Here is a 21,504-nt window from a genome sequence, read left to right on the forward strand (position 1 = left end):
ACAATCAAATTCTACTGGACTGCTTATAAAAACGTGAGCTATAATACGGAAAACACCTTCATCGCAGAAAATTGGCAGAATAGGCTGGACTTCAAGCTGAGCATGCACATTTTGGATTTTTTTTGTTTTGATCTGTCTACTGTTGCATAGTTTGTGGCTGAAGGTGGTATTACTGGTAATAACCCAACCTTGTTCAGTGGGATGGTATTTTGTGAGATCAAAGCATGAATTCAAGCCCACAGAGGAATTGGCTTTTCTTCATCCTTCATTGCGCACTGAATAAGTGATGTGATAAATTCAATTAAATCAACTTTGTGGACCGCAGCATCAGATAGAAGATCCATGTCCTCAGCCACTTTGAAATTTTCCAGTAGACTGGGACGTGCTGATAGCTTGCAGTGATTGTGCACATGTTGGCTGGGCAGATGTGTTAAAAGTTTGCAGTTTTGTTTGTTTATACCTACAGCTGACACAGTTGGTCTTCCAGCAGATACTTCATTGGTTCAGTCTTGAAAAAGTACCATGACTGAATCATGTGTGCTGGATGTTACAGACAAAGAGCTGTCTTCAAAATCAAAATTATCAAGAGCAGCATTTGTAAAAACTTTCCTGGTAAAGTGACTTAAGTGGTGTGCGGTCAGATTCACAAGATTTTACAGCATGAGCTGCTAACAATTTCCTGCCTCGTACTATGTTATTATAACTTGCTGTCACAACAATCTTATCCATGGAAGTAACTAGCTCTCTACTTTTGCACATCATAGATTGCATAAGCCTGTCTGTTCATGGGATTGTCTCACACTTCTTCGTTTATATCTTCAAAGCCATCATCAATGTTGTTGTCTTCTGCTCCGAACTCAAGAACTTTCGTTTGTAACAGATTAGCTTTACTGTTATTAAACAATGATGTAAAAAAAATGTTAAGACAACTTCAGGTATTCATGGTGACTCCCATGATTTGCAGAGCTCTGGGGCATCACAAAATGTGTCATTAATTCTAAAATCTAAATCTTTGAGGACATTTCTTAAAATCATTCCTGGTGATTTTACTGCATCCGGTGATCTTATTTTGATAGCAAGAACTTCAGGAGTCAAATCAACTGAGAACACCGTAAGTGGCTCATTCGTTTTGTTACTAACAAAAAAGAAATCTGTCATTGTGCATTCTCACCAGAAAAATCTTGTTGACCATTAATTCTCTGATCTCACGGAGTGTGAACCCGTAGCCAGCACTCCAGAGTGACTTTAAAACTGAATTTGCTGTTTCAAAGAATGCAAACTTAACTGAAGGCTGGCTGTTACACTGCTGCTGGGAGCTCATTGTACATTCACATTTTCGAGCGTATGCATGCATGCAGTTTGGTTGGGCACACAAATCCGCTGCAAATACATTCGCCTTGCTCTGTAGATAACCTACTCGGCTGAAAACTTCATCTTGGAAGGAACTAGCTGTAAATAATAACATGTTAGCCCTTTGAGACTTACATACTCTCTACTTTGTTCTTTTGTCAATCCCTTTGGCCCTTGGTCTGGCTAAACCACAGATAACACACTGAAGATCCTCTGCTTTCTGATCAGTTGTTGGAGGTGGACAAGGAGACACCATCAATCTTTTAAGTGGATGGTCATTGGGTTTGGTTGTCAACACTTTCTCAAAAGGCTCCGATTCTTGTCGTGATTCAATGTGTTCTGCTAAATTTTGACTATTTTTTCCAGGTTTTTTTTCTATTGTATACAACTTGAAGCACTTGTTAGTGACAGAATATTTGATTCTATCCACCCATCAGTTTGAATCTTTTATGAACTTTGTGTTGCTGTATTTCTGCCGCACCTTGAGCTCTCTTCTGTCCAGCCACAACTAATGTTAGCTTTTCTTTTGGACTAGTTTGGCATATGGTGCATTTTTCTTTGTTGAATAGGTCCTCAGATTTTGTAGCTAGCAATACTCTGTCAGGAGTACAATCGTCTGCTACCTCTGCTCATGCATAAGTATTTCAATCAATAGAAGACCTGAAACAAAAACAATATTAAAATAAATTACCAATATGATGGCTAAAGCACATTATAGATGCTCTGAAGGTGTTGTTTTCTGTCTCTATGAGACTACTTGCCCCCCAAAACCTATGTTTTGACAACAAAATGAAGTATATAAGTCCAATGTTTCCTGAAATATTACATCACTGCAACACATTTTTCTTTAAATGTTGTCCAGAACAAAAAAAAGGCCCAGATTAGCAACATCTACCGAAGCTAAATTTCTTCTTTAATGATACAAAAACACAAACTTAAAATGAAAATCTCTAGACTATTTTTTTTTTTTTTAGAGGAACATCAGGGGGGCACAACTGTCGTATGAACGATTTCTACTGGACGATTACATCTTCTGCGTCATATAGCGTGATGGAAGGACAAATCATTGTGCCCTATGTACTTTAATATACTGCTCCCCACGTGGATTTGTGGCACTCCTCTCCTCGGAGAGTCCCTCTCCAGACCCCGCTGCTAGCATTCTGGTCTTCCCTTCAGGAGCTGAACCCTCTTGGACTCGGAGGTATAGTCCGCCATACCCCTGCTCCTTTGAAATGCCTTGCTGAAACAGATTTTTCCCTGACTCAGAGAATACTACTCTTGACCAAGCTTCTGAAATTCTGACACCTTCCCCTTTTTCTTGTTATATGCCTTTTGCCAACCTTAGTTAGTCCCCGGTTTCAAAAGATTTCTTTTTCCAAATTATTTTTGTCCCTTATGTGTTTTTTGTCTATTTGCCCAAATGCTTGACACAGAAGATCAATGATATTGAGATGCTAATTCGTATGGTTACCCCTTGCCCAGATTATTAAATTGTAGGATTTAACAGCTAAATCCTTAACAGAATTTGTTTTTTCCTTTTCAGATGGTCTTCTTTCTTGTCTTTTTTAATGTTAGTTTGTTTGAATTTCCTTAGGTTTGGACATCCTATCATGATTATGTATTTTTATAGTCTGGCTTCGAAAATCATTTATGCTACTTTGAACCTTAATTTGTAATAAACGCCCTGGAGTCTTTCCAGAATGGAGTTTTCCTTGTGTGGTCACATCGGTCATCCCCGGCTGTCCAAACAGTAATGCTTTGTGATGCATAGAATGACTCCCACATAGCCTGGCAAATGTCCAGAACAGACACTTTGTGTGCCACAGCAGTGGTACCAGCCTTAGCTCTGGTGGCGTGAGTAAGCAAGCCTTCTGGAGGCTGCTTCTTAGCCAGTGCATACCGTGTTTTGGAACAGAGAACAATCCAGAGAAAACACTAATTTTGTGCACTGGTGTGCCTTTCTTCGCTCCAGAGAATCAAACAAAGAATTGTTCATCCATGCAACGTTCCCTGGTATGATCACTGCAGAGTCTGAGATCTCTTAAGATCCAGTCAGAATAATCTCTGTGATGGAGTGAAGAATGTTGGGCAGCTGATCTTTTCCCCAACAAGAAAATGAGTTACCACCTTCGAGAAGAAGAAAACTTTGCATCTCTGTGCCAGTTTATCATTAAAGAAGGTTGTGTACAGTGTAGTAACAGAGAGGGCTTCAAGTTCATTCACACGCCTCACTGATGTTCTGGCAATGCGGAAAACGCTCCTTAGAGTAAGGAGCTGCAATGGAATGCTGTGCAGTGGTTCATAGGGAATACACATTGTGTACACTGTGGCCTGATGAAGGGTGAGGGTGAAAACAGATGTTGCAGTGATTTATAAAAATAAAAAGCATCACAACAGGTGACTTAAGTAAGAAAGCTGGTCTACAACTGTAAAAAAGTAATGAGACGACAAATAACCTTTGACTGTGCCCAGAGTCCTTGCTGGGCTATAGTTAACACAAAAAGCAACACTTCAGACAGTTTGACCTAAAACTGGTTGATCTGCCAAGTATTGCACCAAACCACAACTCTGTCCCAAAGACAGGCATAAACTGAGGTGTGGAGGGACGACTGGCTGCCAGAATGTCATCAACTATTTTGGGAGGAAGGCTGAATGAAGTGAACTGCTGCTACTCAATCTCCAAGCATGGATGAAGATTGTGTAGGCCTGGGTGGAGGACGGAGCCCTGCTACTGCAGCAAAAGAGCCATTCGAAGCTGAAGCCTGATCTCTGACAGAAGCTCATGCCCAGAAATTCTGGGTACCACACTCCACTTGCCCAATACGGAGCCACTAGGATGACATGGGCCTGTTGTTCCTGATCTTCTGAACAACTTGAGGCAGGAGCGGTCGAGACAGTAAGGTGTAAAGCAGTCCCAAGCTCCACTCCAGGAAGAATGAGTTTCCAAGAGAGCAGTCTCAGGAACTCCAAAGTGCAAAAATACTGACATTAGTCTTTCTCACTTGTGACTGAGATCAAGCCATGGTTCTCCTCACTGTGGGAAGGGACCTCCAGTCCCCTCTGGATGCAGCTTCCACTCCCGATCCGCCAGGTGTCCTTGGGTGAGTTTATGCACCCTGGTATTCAAAGATCCCACAACCACGTAAAGCAATAAAGTTACTGTCCGAAGCTTACATGCAAAATTAGCTTTGCACGAACGTCATGTTTGTCGGTACATCCTTGGAAAAAAACATTTACTGTGCATTTATGCAAGACTCTCAATTACCTGTAACCATTTACAGGTCAGAATCAGATCAACTAAACCACTCATTTATACTTATACACATACCTTTGAAGCTGAGAAGTATAAAATGCAGATATGCAAGTTTGACCACACACCCTCACTCAATGCCAACTACAACCCAACCAGAGATGATCATAACAATACCGAGAACATATTGCAGGATTACTCTGAACTCAGTGAGCAATGGAAATCACAAAGTAGTGTAGTGAGGTACCCCCAGACAACTAACACCTTGATATTTTTTATATTTGGTCATTCCATCCCAAATCTTGTCACTGAAGTAAACTCACTGGGCTTAATTGATTATGCTCTCTCTCTCTAGCCTCTCACCTAAACCATCTAATCAAATCAAACAACTTCTTAAAAAAAACAAGCCTTAAAAATGACATGCTCTGATCATCCCCAAACTAATCTCTAGGAATGTGTTCTGGCAGGCATAGCGCAATTATCCTTGGGCCCGCTGAAAGCCACATTCCACGCTACAGATGGGCTCTTCACCAGAGGAAAATTCAACCACATTTCACCAATTCAGGAAGGTCTAGACTAGCTTCCTTCCACTAGATGATGCGATCAAAATTTAAAGTATGCTGCATGGCATATGCAATCGCCCACCATAAAAACCCTCCTGCCTAGCCAACTTCCAATCTACAGAGCCCGAAGAGGTCTAAGAAACACACAATCCTTCCAACTGGATACTCTAAGATGTATAACAACTTAAGACTTGAAAACCCTTCTGAGGGACTGCTGCAAGTTTATGGAACTCATATCGAACTAACAATAGGGAAGAACAAGATTCTGCTGGCATGGTCTAAATTACATCTTCTGCTTGATCCTGCTTCTTCATAGAACACAGCCTGAATTGAAAACATTGTCATAATGTGGTGGTCCTATAACTGCACACAAGCTATGGCAACATGACAATCCTATAAACATGCCCAGCACAGAGCTCTTGTAATTTATGACAGCTCTTCCCCTGTTGACATCTTCCCCACTACAACATGAAAGATTTTAACAAACATGTGACTTCAAACAACATATGATGCTGAAAATAAGCCCATAATCTCCAGCAGAATAGTTGCCAAGGGTTCCATTTTAGTTTTATTAACAAACACTTAGCTCTTCTGTCCTTAGGTGCATCTGTTCAACATATACATCCTTATTTAACAGCAGAACGCAAACAATGGGAAAAAGCTGGTTGAAAATAAACAAGCTGTATTTGGGAAAAAAGTTAAATTCAATAATTAAAAGATTCAACTGTAACAGGAACAAAAATATCAGGTAGGTTCTAGTTCACAGCAGGGCACCAGGTGGGTTTTTTATGAAACGGGGTGCCACCACCCCCCTTTTGCTAGATTAAAGATATTCACAACTACAGTGAGTGACACATTTATCTTGCACAGAGATGTATTATGACGAAGGAACTCTAGTAGGTTGTTGTGACCAAACTGTACAGTTTCTTTTGAAAGTTACTATTCAGGTATGCATGGCCTCCAATTTCAAGATGTCTAGCTGAATTGTTCTTGGCTCCATCTCATTTCTCATGGTTTGTATCATCTTAGCATGGGGGCACTGATAATGGCAACTTTGCTCGTTTTAGAATAGTTCAGAAATCCTTCTACCTTATTTTGACCATTTTTCCTAATGATCTCTCCACAACCTCAACGGTGCTCCAAATGGAGCGTGGGCGAAAATAGTGGACTCTTGAGTATCACTTGGTTGGGATCCATACTCTTTTCGTCCAACTGTAGTTTGAGAGGTTTTGTAATGGTGGTAAAACACAGAAGACTCAGATCGCAGCAGCATGTGGAAGCTCAATAAGCACTGGCATTCTATTCTCCCCATTTTTGCCAACTCAAGGCATTTACATTGTAAGACTGTCTGTAAGGGGATTATCTGTCAGTGGCTGGGGGGGGGGGGGGCAGATAGACTGTGCATGCGAGTGAGAGAGAAAGACTCTGGACTTCAAACATTTTCTAGTATTTGCTCCAACCTTCTGTCTGGACTGCGACTATGCTGAACAACTTCCACATAATTATGACACCTTGGTGACAGAGCATAGGGGGACTGCAATAGCATAAATTAACCAAACATTCCAAAATAATAATTCTTCATTCCTAAATAAAGTAGTGTCGAATTTTCAGAATAATAAGACCATTACATTACTGACTTTCCTCCCAAATAGTTTCACTCCGGGTGAACAATCCCTTCACTCAGACATTACAAGGGCTCTGAAGTTTTATCACCATAAAACAAAGGAGATGAGTGAATCTAAATGTTTTGTCAACCACTGTCACATCAGACAGGGATGTTCTATCTCAAAACAATCCATTGCTAGATGAATAGTTTTATGTATTACTACTGGTCACCAACTAGCAAATAAAGTCTTTCCAGTCAAGTCCAAGAAACTCTAGGAGTTAAAGCTGCATCCACGGTATCCCTTACCTGTGCCCTGTATGCTTTTCCTTTATTTCAGGACAGGTGACTGAGTCCCTCAGTCCTAAAAAGGCTTCTGCCACATCTTTGTTTATGTGGATGTAGACAATCAGATCTTATCTGAGATCTGTCAGCTCTGCAAATCCTTGCAGTTCGAAATAAACAACTATTCTGAACTTTCATTTCTCAATAAATACTAAACAGATTTCCAACAAATCACAAAAAGCACACTTTGTGGACCAAGATGTGGCTTTCTGACAAATTTGGTACGATTCCGTTGAGCCGCTTTTGTGGTACCGCTGATCAATTTTCCTATAGAAAATTTAATGGGGAAAACTTACTTTGGGACCCTCTTTTTTCTCGGCCACCGCTTGATGGCACACACCAAAACTTTCCAGAAAGCAACTTAAATGGATTAACTTTTTTGGGGAAAGTTTTGTCAAGTGGTGCCAAAATTATTAGTCAACCAAAAAATGTTTTCCTATGGAAAACCTGGTCCTAACAAAGTATCCAGTGGTGACTGCTTGATTAAATATATACATAAACTACATTCACATCATTTTTGCAACGGTGTTGTACCACATCTAGACTCTCCTTGAGCCAACTCCCTTTATGCTAGGCATGAAGAGCTCGTCCACCTCCAGCTTGAGAATTAAGCAGGGTTAGTAAGCCCAACTTAGAACTGCAGACCTAGTGCCTAATTCAACGACTGCTAGTGAACCCCAGCATTCTTTCAGACTGCTTGATATCCCATTTACCTGCGTGCTCCACAGAATTATCTTGTTTGCTCACACCTTAGAGAAAACTCAAACCTGAGCAATGCACCTTGCAGACTACTTAGAACAAAGACTCAAGTTTGAAGAAAAAAAAAAAAAATCTACAGCTGTAAAGCACTCAAAATGGCTGCCACACAGAACGGGACCAAATACCTAAAGGTGAAGTATAACACAGCCGGAAATAACTATCAGTTGCAAAGGTACACTTGTTTTTTGTTCTGACAACCACAAGCAGGCAATGTAGAACACAGAGTATGCTGGAAGCAAGCATTCTTGCATGTGTCCTGCACAAACAGACAAATACACTGAGCTCTGTGTAGAGGTAGCTCTTTTGGCCTAAAAAATTGCCTAGTGTTAAGGAAAATACAAAAGGTGAGGAAACTTTAAACAGACATCAAGGCCTACCACCAGACATCAGCAGAGAGCACTTTAGATCTCTGTGTTTGAAGAACAATACAGGCCCCAGCTGCAAGGACAGAGTAGGTGAATGTTCACAGGAAATCAGAACACAATATAAGCAAGTTTAAAAAAGAAAACATAATTAACGAAGCCTTGAAGTATTTACAGTCACAGCACAAGCACGTACCCCACTCTCGTTGTTAGCAGAGACCATGTTCAGAAAATATGCGGTCAAAGATCATTTTAGTCAGCCGTATAGAAAGTCTTATGTTAACTCCTGAGAACAGCGGAACACTTGCACGCATGGTGAGTTTCAAAGTTCTGTCATGCAAGATAAAGGGAAAGAAGAGGAGAAGGACACTAGTTCAAGTATGTAGGTGGTGTAATGTCTATGTGTAAATATATCAGTAACGTGTCTTATTCTGTGATTTTTTTATTTTTTTTTAAGATAACGTGCATGAAGTCATTGTGGCTTTTGAGTATATACAGAGCTACCTGCGAGCAGTACTTCAGATCAACTTCAGTTCTGTGGGGCTGACGGCCCCATTAGTAAGTAAACCAATTTGGTATTGTCAACAGAACTGCGTCTTCCTTTGTTCTCAGTCAACAAGAGAACAATGTGATAATAAATCAAGAACTTTTCTGAGTAACACGCCTCAAAAAGGCAACAGTCACAATTAGAGAAAATATACTAAAGGGGTGATATTTAACACTCTCAGAATTCAGCAGATCCCAGGAACATTCAATATTTCTTTTTTTTATTAAATCACCACAAACACACCAAGAAAAGTAAAATGAGTGTGTATTCGTTTAAGTGTTGGCTGACAATCAGACGTACACCGGACTCCTTTTACATAAGCTAAATAAAAACATGATGGCAAACACCAGTAATAACTTAAACTATAACACCGTAAATCCCGTCCACTTATTTCACCCTTCTTATACAGAAGCCAAAATGTTCCAAAGAAAACGTCTTACCTTTTCAGCATCAACTTTCCCCTTAATGAATTCTAATTTCCAAAACTGCAGAGCCTGGTCCAGGGTTATACCAATGCCCTTAAGAAACAATCCATACTGCATGCGGCCTCCATGGCGAAGATGGTGGTTGTCACGTAGGGATTTGTGCAACTGACGCATACAGAGAGGAAACGATGTTGCAGAGAGCTGCAAAGAAAAAAAAAACACTGGCCCCATAAAGCATTTTCCTTAACGTATTTAATTTAACTGGAGTAAATAGGATGGCGTGCACGCGCTAGTATCTTCGCATTTAGTAAGCATCACATAACACAACTACACCTACCAACAAATGCAGACAAAACCAACGGATATAATCAAGTCTACTCCAAGGGACAAAGTAAAGGCACAAAAACCATGCATACAGCTTAGCAAAGCCGGACAACCATTTTCACAATGTCCGACTGGCAATCGTGCACACAGGCCAGTAGTCATGCAGACCTTCGGTGGAATGCATCAGCATAGAGGAAGTGATGTGCATCACAGGACACATGGTGATATGCATTGAGAGGGTACATATTGATGTATAGAGGAGGGCTAAAGTATGATGCAGGGAGGCAGGCGGCACAGCATAGTTTTCTTAGGAGAGAGCGGAGTATTGATCATCACGGCAGAAAGGAGTATTGTGCATCGGATGAGCACTAAGTGGGTACAGTTTAGAGCACCGATCTGTATGCATTAGTTGGCAAAGGGTGATGTGCATTATGGGACTTGCAGTATTTTCCCCATCATAAACGTAGGACTACGATTATTATGAAGATAATAAAAAATAGTGGGAAAGAATAAGGTAGTATGTGACGTTTTGTGGGAAATAAATGGGGCACTGGAGCCTTTTAGTCTAATGCACCTGAGACATTTGTTGTCAGGCGGCAGCCAGCTATTTGTGTACCTTATGGGTGTTATTTTTTTGTTACAGGTACCGTGTACACAGCTACCACACGAGAACATGCACATTTTGGTGAGAAGTGTCCGGCAAACATTAAGTATTATCTTGTAATGGTACAAACGAAGCTACCAGTTCTAGAATGTAATATTCAGTTTTTACAAATAACGAATTGGCTGAAGCTGTCATATGAGATAGACCCCGGCAGTTATACAAATAAATAGAAAACAAAACAATTCGTTATTTGCGATGTTTAAAGTTTGCCTTTTTACATATACAGTCGGCTTTGAAACGTTTCGATAGCCAGCGTTGACATTTCAGTCCCGGCAGAGCCCATACATGCGCATTGAGGTTTATGGGCAATATAGGGGCATTAAGGAATAAAGCCGCTATTGTCCTGAAAAAGGAAGCTCTCTGAAAGGCTTAGCAGTAAAAAAGTAGTTTGAAATGTATAATTTAGAGGTTATGCAACATGAACGACTTTATAAAATACAGCCTGGTGTATTACAAATATATATCGCATCATCTGCTTTAGAAACAACTGTTAACATGGAAAGCTCTTCTGTGGTGCGGAGAAGCATTCCAAGTCCTGCGCCGTGAAGCAAGCCTCACTGTTGAGCACCAATAAGGGGTCAATCTGTAAAATATATAAACTTAACGTAGATAATTTAGTACTGAATAAATAAAACATAAAACCATTATTTCAGTTTAATAAATACAAGCATTTGCAATGCAATGGGTCTCGCATTTGCTCGAGAGCTATTAGCATTGTAAACTCCTAACCGGACTTCTGTTGCCACAAAATTGAAAATGATAACTAAAACAGTTTCACATAAGAGAGCCGATTTAAAGCGCCACAGCATGAGCGCTAAGGAGACAGAAAAGGAAACCGAAGTTCACTCGCGGTCAAACCTATCGGCAGTTATGCAATTATCCATGTAACAAAGTCAATGTCATGCAAAGCGCTTGACTAATGCCCAGCAAGAGAGCGCTGCGTAGGAAATGAAAAGAATAGTAGTCCAGAAGCCATGCGGAAAACATGGAGTCTCGTATGTTTTCAGTAGTTGGTCGTTGCGCTCAAGGAGGGCTAAACACCGGAAAAGGCATGGCGTGTACTTGTCGTTTACTAATGAAATCAAGGGAATTTTAAAAGGCCAGCCCACAACCCAACAAAATGGATGGGCGTGTGGTGGGTGTGTTTAAAAGCACTCAACCCTAAAATTATGGGTTAACAGAAAGCATAAACGAATTTACTGTAGACAAGGGTAGGCAAACCTGGGTGCCTAAGTAAGTGATGCTTCTGGCATCAGGAGTTGAGGCACACAGTAGGCAAGACACTGGGCTGGATTTAAGGCTTACGTTGACGCACAGAATTATGAATTAATGCCAAATATCGCCAGTATAAATAAGCCTTTCCGCTACCCTAATCTGAGTATGGGGAAGAGATTAGAATTGACAGAAAGGATGAAGAAAGGTAAGGCTGGGTTGGACGGCCTGTCTGTCAAAGTCTACAAACTACTGATTGAGCAGGTGTTAACACACTAAATGCTGACGACGAACCCCGACTTCTGGCTACAAGCTACCATTACATTAATACTGAAGCATGATAACGATCCAAACAGCTGCCACTCCCAGAGGCCCACAGCATTCCTTTACTATAACGTTAAAGTATTTGATGGTATGCACCACCTGGGTTAGATAAGTACTTGAAACAGGTTAGTTAAAGGCTTTTACTTGACCCGTTTTTACAAATCTTGAGCCTTGTCATAAGGACGAAATAAAATAACTGGCCCAGCCTGTGAGATAGCTCACCATTTAACATTAACTCAAAATGTACCTAAGCATTTTTTACTCTAAGTTTTTGATCAATCATTGTACAAAAGATTACTACCATCGTTCATGTAGAAAATATTTTTTCCTGTAAAACAGCTTAATAAGATACACATATGCTGATTGCATCAGAAAACAAGTAAGCCTACCATAAGAAACTGTTTGAAGTTTGTACTATATATGTCACTAAGGCCCTAGATATGTTAAATTGGATATTCATAGGCAAGGTCCGGAGACAGTTGGCCCATGCTATTTCACAACGGTAAAACCATCTATGACCAATCAGTGGGAAATTCCTAGTGAACTGACATCTAATTTTAAAATTGAGGGAATACTCAAACAAAGATGCCCTCTGTTTGCAGCACTTTTTAATCTATTAATTGAAACCTTGTCCCAAAAACCATACCTCTATACAATGGAAATGCCTATTTGTTGTAGGAGAAAAAATATAAATGACCGACCACAACACACACAGTTTAATAGTTTATGCTTCCGATCCGCTAAGGACTGTCCCTAGAGCAGTGGTTCCCAACCTTTTGACTTCTGTGGACCCCCATTTTATCAATACTGTAGCGCGGGGACCCCCACTGAATCATTATTGAAACACGGGGACCCCCGAGGAGTCATTACTGATAGCTGGGACCTAATATAATTAAATGTTTTAAGCAGCCGCGGACCCCCTGAGGAGGCTTCGCGGACCCCCAGGGGTCCCCGGCCCACAGGTTGGGAACCACTGCCCTAGAGTACTTACATTTCTAGATGAGCTTGGTGCAATGTCAGAATATGCTGTGAATACAGGGAGTGCAGAATTATTAGGCAAATGAGTATTTTGACCACATCATCCTCTTTATGCATGTTGTCTTACTCCAAGCTGTATAGGCTCGAAAGCCTACTACCAATTAAGCATATTAGGTGATGTGCATCTCTGTAATGAGAAGGGGTGTGGTCTAATTACATCAACACCCTATATCAGGTGTGCATAATTATTAGGCAACTTCCTTTCCTTTGGCAAAATGGGTCAAAAGAAGGACTTGACAGGCTCAGAAAAGTAAAAAATAGTGAGATATCTTGCAGAGGGATGCAGCACTCTTAAAATTGCAAAGCTTCTGAAGCGTGATCATTGAACAATCAAGCGTTTCATTCAAAATAGTCAACTGGGTCGCAAGAAGCGTGTGGAAAAACCAAGGCGCAAAATAACTGCCCATGAACTGAGAAAAGTCAAGCGTGCAGCTGCCACTATGCCACTTGCCACCAGTTTGGCCATATTTCAGAGCTGCAACATCACTGGAGTGCCCAAAAGCACAAGGTGTGCAATACTCAGAGACATGGCCAAGGTAAGAAAGGCTGAAAGACGACCACCACTGAACAAGACACACAAGCTGAAACGTCAAGACTGGGCCAAGAAATATCTCAAGACTGATTTTTCTAAGGTTTTATGGACTGATGAAATGAGAGTGAGTCTTGATGGGCCAGATGGATGGGCCCGTGGCTGGATTGGTAAAGGGCAGAGAGCTCCAGTCCGACTCAGACGCCAGCAAGGTGGAGGTGGAGTACTGGTTTGGGCTGGTATCATCAAAGATGAGCTTGTGGGGCCTTTTCGGGTTGAGGATGGAGTCAAGCTCAACTCCCAGTCCTACTGCCAGTTCCTGGAAGACACCTTCTTCAAGCAGTGGTACAGGAAGAAGTCTGCATCCTTCAAGAAAAACATGGTTTTCATGCAGGACAATGCTCCATCACACGCGTCCAAGTACTCCACAGCGTGGCTGGCAAGAAAGGGTATAAAAGAAGGAAATCTAATGACATGGCCTCCTTGTTCACCTGATCTGAACCCCATTGAGAACCTGTGGTCCATCATCAAATGTGAGATTTACAAGGAGGGAAAACAGTACACCTCTCTGAACAGTGTCTGGGAGGCTGTGGTTGCTGCTGCACGAAATGTTGATGGTGAACAGATCAAAACACTGACAGAATCCATGGATGGCAGGCTTTTGAGTGTCCTTGCAAAGAAAGGTGGCTATATTGGTCACTGATTTGTTTTTGTTTTGTTTTTGAATGTCAGAAATGTATATTTGTGAATGTTGAGATGTTATATTGGTTTCACTGGTAATAATAAATAATTGAAATGGGTATATATATTTTTTTGTTAAGTTGCCTAATAATTATGCACAGTAATAGTCACCTGCACACACAGATATCCCCCTAACATAGCTAAAACTAAAAACAAACTAAAAACTACTTCCAAAAATATTCAGCTTTGATATTAATGAGTTTTTTGGGTTCATTGAGAACATGGTTGTTGTTCAATAATAAAATTAATCCTCAAAAATACAACTTGCCTAATAATTCTGCACTCCCTGTAGATCCACATCGGAGGTTATGGCACTGGCTATGCACATACCGCCTGTGCTCTGAACTGAGATGAGACATCTAGGTATAGTGACTAAAAACTGATCTTTCTAAACTAATTCATTATAATCCTGCCAAGCTTAACAAGACAGCCGAGTATCTTTAAAAGAATGGCAGGACCTACCTCCATTATTGATAGGTAGTTAATAGTCTGTAGATGCCGTTCCTTATACTTAATATTGTCGTACTCATGGATGACACCAAACTAGTAAGTAAAAGTAGGTTAAATGCAAGTGATGTTGAGCGGGCATCTAGAGGGAACAGACGGTCGTAGAAAGAAAGCCTCGGGTCATTAAACTGGAACATTTCAGATGCTTAATCACACGCCCAGATGAACCAAAGTGGGGTCAACTTTTAAGAGCCATTTTACATTGACTTTGAGAGGTGGGAGGGGCAGGGAGATTTCTCTATATATTCTCTGCTCCCTTGTGCATTTCACCCAGACAGCCACAAACTCAGGATACTGGGTCACACCTGCACTCATCTGCATACTGAATAGGTTCTTCTGGGCTGGAAGGGTGGAGAGGCCTGACACTTACATTTCAAAGGCTAGTGGCCTGTCCTCACACAATGGACTGCCAAACCCCCTACTGGGACCCTGGCAGACAGACTTACAGTGAAAGGGGACCTTGTGCACTTCAAAACCACTCTTTGAAGTCTCCACCACTTCAAAATCATTTTTGGGTATTTAAATTGCGAGTCTGTCCCCACCAACTCAGACTTCTGGATCTACACCTGCATCCTGTCAAGAGGAACTGCTTGGCTGCCCAAAGGACTCATTGTGATTGCTTTGCTGTGAAGGACTGCTGCCATGCTGGCCTCTGACTTTGTTGAGAAGGACTCTGCCAAGTGGCTTGGATTAAGCTTGCCTCCCGTTTTATGAAGTTTTAGAGCCAAAAAGACTCAATCTCTTCAGGAAACTCCTTGTGCGTCTAAAATCGACGCACCGCCTGCCGAAATCAACGCAAAGCATGCATTGTGACCGAGAAATCATTGCACACCCGACCTGAACATCGCAGCTGAGTGGAAATTCAACTCAGTGCCTGCCTTGCGAAGGAAAATTCAACGCATTGCCTACCCGTTCGTCGCAACGCCCGTGCCTTCTTCCAGCGCGTCAAGGATTTCCCCCCGCATTGTATCTGGGTGTCAAAATATCCCCTCATCACAGTGAGGAACCAAGACTGCGAGCCGAGAAACGACGCAAGCCCTTTGCAGAGTGGAAAGAAAATGCATAGTCTGTCACGCTGGAAAATCTGACGCACACCTTACTTTTCCACACATCTCCTCTGTGCGTCGTCATTTTTGACACATACGAGGTACTGTGTGCAACAAAGAGACAATTGTTTATTTCCAAGGATTAAGACTCTTAAACCTTTCAAAAGTGATATTTCAACTTGTACTTACAAATCTTTGTCGTTTTGACCTTATTTTATTCAGATAAATGTTATCTATTTTTCTAAACCTGTGTGGTGTATTTTTGTGGTGTTTTCGCTGTGTTACTGAATGATTTATTGCACAAATACTTTACACATTGCCTTCTAAGTTAAGCCTGACTGCTCAGTACCAAGCTACCAGAGGGTGAGCACAGGATAATTTGGATTGTGTGCGATTTACCCTGACTAGGATTGTGGTCCCTACTTGGACAAGGGTGTATACCTCTGCCAACTAGGGACCCCATTTCTTACACTGCTGCAGGGCAACTTGGTCACCCTGATGTTTTAATAATGGAGCTTTATAATGGATACTGATTAGTCAGGTCTAAGGCAGAAATCATTCCAATTAGTTATTTGATTAGCAGTTTATATATTAATCAGAATTTTATTATTAGTGAACCGCTGCTGACATTACCTATTGCGTTGTGTCAGAGATGACACCGCAGAAATATTTTCGTGACAAGTAATTTCTATCATGACCAAGTTTTGATCACAAGATCATCCATCAACCAGACTACTGGCTCTCAAATGGAATCGTAGACCGGCATTTATTCTTATCTTGTCCATCTTAGTGCTACAAAAATACAACTGCCAGTAACGTAAGGGATGGAAAGAATGTCCAGGATTAAAACAACACATTACTAAAATAGAATTCTTTTTTTTATTTTTTATTTGAACAGAAGCCTAAGCATTAGCAAATAAAAATGAGGATTCTGCTACAATTGTTCACAGGATCGGAATTTCACTGTTCCCTTGTCAGAATTACATCGTAAATCCTATCAGAGGTCAGTAATGGATGCAGAGGTTGAAAGCTGAGTAAATTGTAAGCTGTAAGTCATGATCTCTGCAAAAGCCGTAGTCCTATAACATGTGCTTGAGATCGGAGTGTCAAAAAAAAGGAGAAATAGCCGTCACGTCTTTTTTTAAAGTATATGTTGATTGATGTTTTATTATTGCAAGAAAAATGATACCAGCTGGTCCGTCAAGCTGTGGGTTCAAAAGATATTTATTTTAGAACATGGCCCAGTTGACCTAAAGATCACTATGATTAAAATAATGATTTACGGCAGTATGCGAAATTAAATCAGAAATTTGATTTCACTGAAATTAGACACACTTCTGTCTTAAACAGGAACTACAATGTGTCGCTTACCCCAGCAATGACGTAGAAAAATATGTCTTATGGGTTCGTGAAAGGATGCAGTTTATTAACTTCAGTTTACTCCAAATGTTAGTTAATAAATCTGAACGAAAATGGCAGGAGTTTACCTGTGCTGAACGATAAAGGGTGATGAGCAGAGATAAATGAGGACGAGAAAAGGAAAATATTGAGTGTAGTTACAAACTGAGGAGATTAACAGTTTTGAAGAATTCGGCTAAGAGCTGCTAGTAGACTCTCGGAATTCAGCAGCCGTACACGAGTTTTCACTTTGTGACGCTGTAAAGAGCACAACACAGATTCAAACGAATTTTTTAAAAATACTTAAGTAAATACTACTAGCACTGGCGAGGCCCACAGATCTCCAATTGGTGACCTATTAGCGTCGCAAATGCTACCAAAAAAAAGATGGAAAAAAGAAAAAGAAAAGGCATGATGACGCAACTATATATATATATATATATATATATATATATATATATATATACACACACACACACACACACATTTTACTGATCCAACATAGCGGACACCAATTGTGTTGGCATAGGTATTAAAAAAAATAATTCTTAGTGCCTAAGCGCTTTTGGCAACACACAGCGGACCAATAGCAAACAGTTGCGGCGGACCCCTCCAAAATAAATACATAAATAAATACAACCTTTTTTGACGAACCACAAGGGTGGGGGAGGAGCAGGTGAGAAAGTACCCAGAGGGATGGGATGACTTATTGTACTGCCATTTGTTAAATTTTGTTTTGACCAATGACTTTGTGTTTCACCACTGCGCATATTAGTTGCTCAATGTTCACCAGTAGCACATAGTATGTTTTGTTCAGTTGAGCCGCCTATTGGCTTTGACATGGCATTAGCCATTACTTTCTGTATTCAGTTGAGCCGCCTATGGGCTTTGACATTGCATTAGTCATTACATTCTGTATTCTGCCTATCGGCTTTGACATGGCATTAGCCATTACTTTCTGTATTCAGTTTAGCCGCCTATGGGCTTTGACATTGCATTAGCCATTACATTCTGTATTCTGCCTATTGGCTTTGACATGCTGTATCCAGTCTAGCCGCCTATTGGCTTTGACATTGCATTCCTATTGGCTTTGACATGATGTATTCAATTTAGCTGCCTATTGACTTTGACATGCTATTAGATATTCTGCCTATGGGCTTTGACATGATATTATATATTGCATTTTGTATTCAGCTCCGCTGCCTATTGGCTTTGACATGATATTCAGCTCCGCTGCCTATTGGCTTTGACATGATATTATACATTGCATTTTATATTCAGCTCAGCTGCCTATGGGCTTTGACATGATATAAGACATTGCATTTTGTATTCAGCTTAGATGCCTATTGGCTTTGACATGACACTAGACATTGCATTTGATATTTAGGTTAGCTGCCTATTGCCTTTAACATGACATTGCATTTGATATTTAGGTTAGCTGCCCATTGCCTTTAACGTGGAGTTAGACATTGCAGTTGAGAATCCAAGCTGTATTTTTCCAAGCTGTGTTTTTGCACCAGATGAACCAAGATGTTTTGCTCTCACAGTAGACTAGACCTGATAAGAGAGGGTACATGGGTGTTGTTTTTCTCTCTGCTTGAGCTTGGGAACAGGAGTAGTCTTGGAGACCTGGCCAGTCTCCAAAAGGCTTGCTCAGTTTCCCAGGTCTGAGAGGAGGGGGCACACCTTTGTAACGAATGTAACAGGCTGCAGAGAGTCAGATTCGAATCTGCCGGACCTCGTGCTGGAGCTTGGCGCCAGCTGCCAGCATCCCGTGTGGGTAGATGAAACTCTTTCTCGCGGCTGACAGGGGTCATCAGCTTGCAGACCTTAGAAAGATGTAGCTGTAAATAGTTCCTACACGGTGAAGTATTTGTTTTGCTTTGCATTCAATATCTTATAAATATAACCTGCTGTGTATATTGCAAACTGATATATTTTGTTTGATTAACGCGGACTGGAAAGCTACTAATTCGTCATTCATTCATAAATATTGTGGTTGGGGAAGAATTAACAACAATAAAAAGTCTTCTTTGACCTCACAAGTGCATTTCTGTTGTGTTATGTTAGTGCTTAGAAACTAGTTAAGACAAAAGCACTACACTTATCTATGCCACTTGCAGTGAAAGGTGGGCATGGCACTCTGAGGGGAGTGCCATGTCGACATAGTCATTTTCTCCCCACCAGCACACACAAGCTGGGAGGCAGTGTGCATGTGCTAAGTGAGGGGTCCCCAGGGTGGCATAAGACATGCAGCAGCCCTTACATACCTTCCCTGGCAACAGGGACCTTGGTACCAGGGGTACTATTTACAAGGGACTTATCTGTGTGCCAGAGCTGTGCCAATTGTGGGAAGAAAGGTACAGTTTAGGGAAAGAACACTGGTGCTGGGTTCTGGTTACAAGTGTCCCAGCACACTTTCATATTATAACTGGCATCAACAAAAGACAAAAAGTCAGGGGGTAACCAGGCCAAGGAAAGAATTTCCTTACACACACTCTAAAATCAAACTTCATTAAAAGGTGTATTTTAAAATTGTGAGTTCAGAGACCCCAAACCCCATGTCTATCTGCTCCTAAAGGGAATCTGCGCTTTAATAATATTTAAAGGCACCCCCATGTAAACCCATGAGAAAGGCCTTGCAACAGTGAAAACCAAATTTGGCAGTATTTCACTGTCAGGACATGTAAAACACATAAGTACATGTCCCACCTTTAACATACACTGCACCCTGCCCATGGGGCTACCTAAGGCCTACCTTAGGGGTGCCTTACATGTATAAAAGGGAAGGCTTAGGCCTGGAAAGTGGGTACACTTGCCAAGTCCAATTGGCAGTTTAAAACTGCACTCACAGACACTGCAGTGGCAGGTCTAAGCCATGTTTACAGGGCTACTAATGTGGGTGGCACAACCAGTGCTGCAGGCCCACTAGTAGCATTCGATTTACAGGCCCTGGGCACTTCTAGTGCACTTTACTAGGAACTTACTAGTAAATCAAATATGGCAATCATGGATAAGCCAATGTACACATATAATTTATACAGGGAACACTTACATTTTAGCACTGGTCAGCAGTGGTAGTGTCCAGAGTAAACAAAACAGCAAAAACAGAGTCCAGCACACAAAAACTACCTGGGAAGTAGAGGCAAAAGTTAGGGGAGCCCATACCAATGATGCCAAGTCTAACTGTGCTATTTTCTTCAGCCAACAAGCCGGGCATCTTTCTTCGAGTGAGCCTAAGGGGCAGCTACATCTGAACGACACATATAGCTGATTGTTGTGTTTGGAACAAAGGACACATAACAGAATGCGAGTGAGTGCACAGTGAGCCAAGCCTAATGTACCCGGTTTATAATATGTTCCTATTGTCTATGGGAACAACATTTAATAAGAAAAGTCTTCACTAAGTTCCAGTGAAGAAGTTACATTACCCTGTCAAGTGGAAGGTGCTTGAAGTTGTTTGGTTGGTTCAAAGAGTTCTTGGGAAAGTAACAGTAACTTGCATAGTCTATCTGAGAAGTAGGCTCTTTAAGCCACATCATCAGTTATTCATATTTCATAGCCTTTGAACTATAGGTATCTTTGTAAGTTGGCAAATATGCTTCATTTTCTCTCTGCCAGAAAAATTACTAGCTTTTGCACAGCTAGTTCAGGCATTACAATAAGAGTTCAATCAAGACGGGTTAGCAAGAGATCTAGTCTTTCTGCAAAACAGAAAAACCTTACCAAGGGCAGATGTGACATGCTCAGATATGCTGAGGGAATTTCAGGATTAGCAATGCGCAAGATCATGTGGAAATCTGCAAACAACTATATGAGTAGAAATATAATGTGATCCATGTTCAGCTGCTTGTAGTCTCAGTCTTGTGAATCCAAGGAAGGCATCTTTAGATGTTCATTGCAAATGGGCTCACCTCTGCAACAGAGCTAATAGCCAAGGTAGTTACTGGCCAGACCAGGGGAATTTGGTATGGCTTTTACATTTTGATTTAAAAGAATCATCACACTTCATTAGTATGTGTTGACTATCAATTATTTTCCATCCTCGATTCTGGTCACGTAGTACTGTGAGGGTGTGGGCGATCAGTTGCACAACTGACAGTGAGAAACACATTTTGTTACTTTTCACCCATGGGATCGCATTCCATGCAGAGCCAGGATTAAATTTCTAATTAAAGACCATAATCTTATAAAAAAATACAGAATTTTCCACACAACTGTACTTAATCCTGGTGTCAGTAAACAGTGTGTATTTACTGAAGTAGCAACATGTTCGCTGGCGTTTTAATTCCAAGAACAATCTTATGTTTGTACATGTAGGAAGGCAAAGAGGTTATTTTCCAGTTTTCAAAAGAAATTTCTTTTGAGCGCAAACAATAGGCAGATTTAAAAGAAAATTGTTTCTGTGAAGGGGATGGTAAATTCTCAGAACATTTTCAATCAACCTTTCTATTAAACCCACCAATTTATAACCTCTATTTTGTCAATAAAATAGAACAATTGGTAAGTTAGCCATG

The 21,504-nt window shown here is 40.9% G+C and overlaps 1 protein-coding gene across 1 annotated transcript in view; it reads right to left on the reverse strand.

Moving 5' to 3' along the window:
* PRIM2 (DNA primase subunit 2) overlaps positions 1-21,504 on the reverse strand; it is an 801,093-nt gene that overhangs the window by 351,681 nt on the left and 427,908 nt on the right. The window contains exon 10 of the mRNA XM_069235757.1: positions 9,220-9,405. Coding sequence (XP_069091858.1) covers positions 9,220-9,405 — 186 coding nt within the window. The remainder of the gene's footprint in view (positions 1-9,219; positions 9,406-21,504) is intronic.

The sequence above is a fragment of the Pleurodeles waltl genome, chromosome 5, assembly GCF_031143425.1.
Source record: "Pleurodeles waltl isolate 20211129_DDA chromosome 5, aPleWal1.hap1.20221129, whole genome shotgun sequence".
In the NCBI taxonomy this organism is placed as follows: Eukaryota; Metazoa; Chordata; class Amphibia; order Caudata; family Salamandridae; genus Pleurodeles; species Pleurodeles waltl.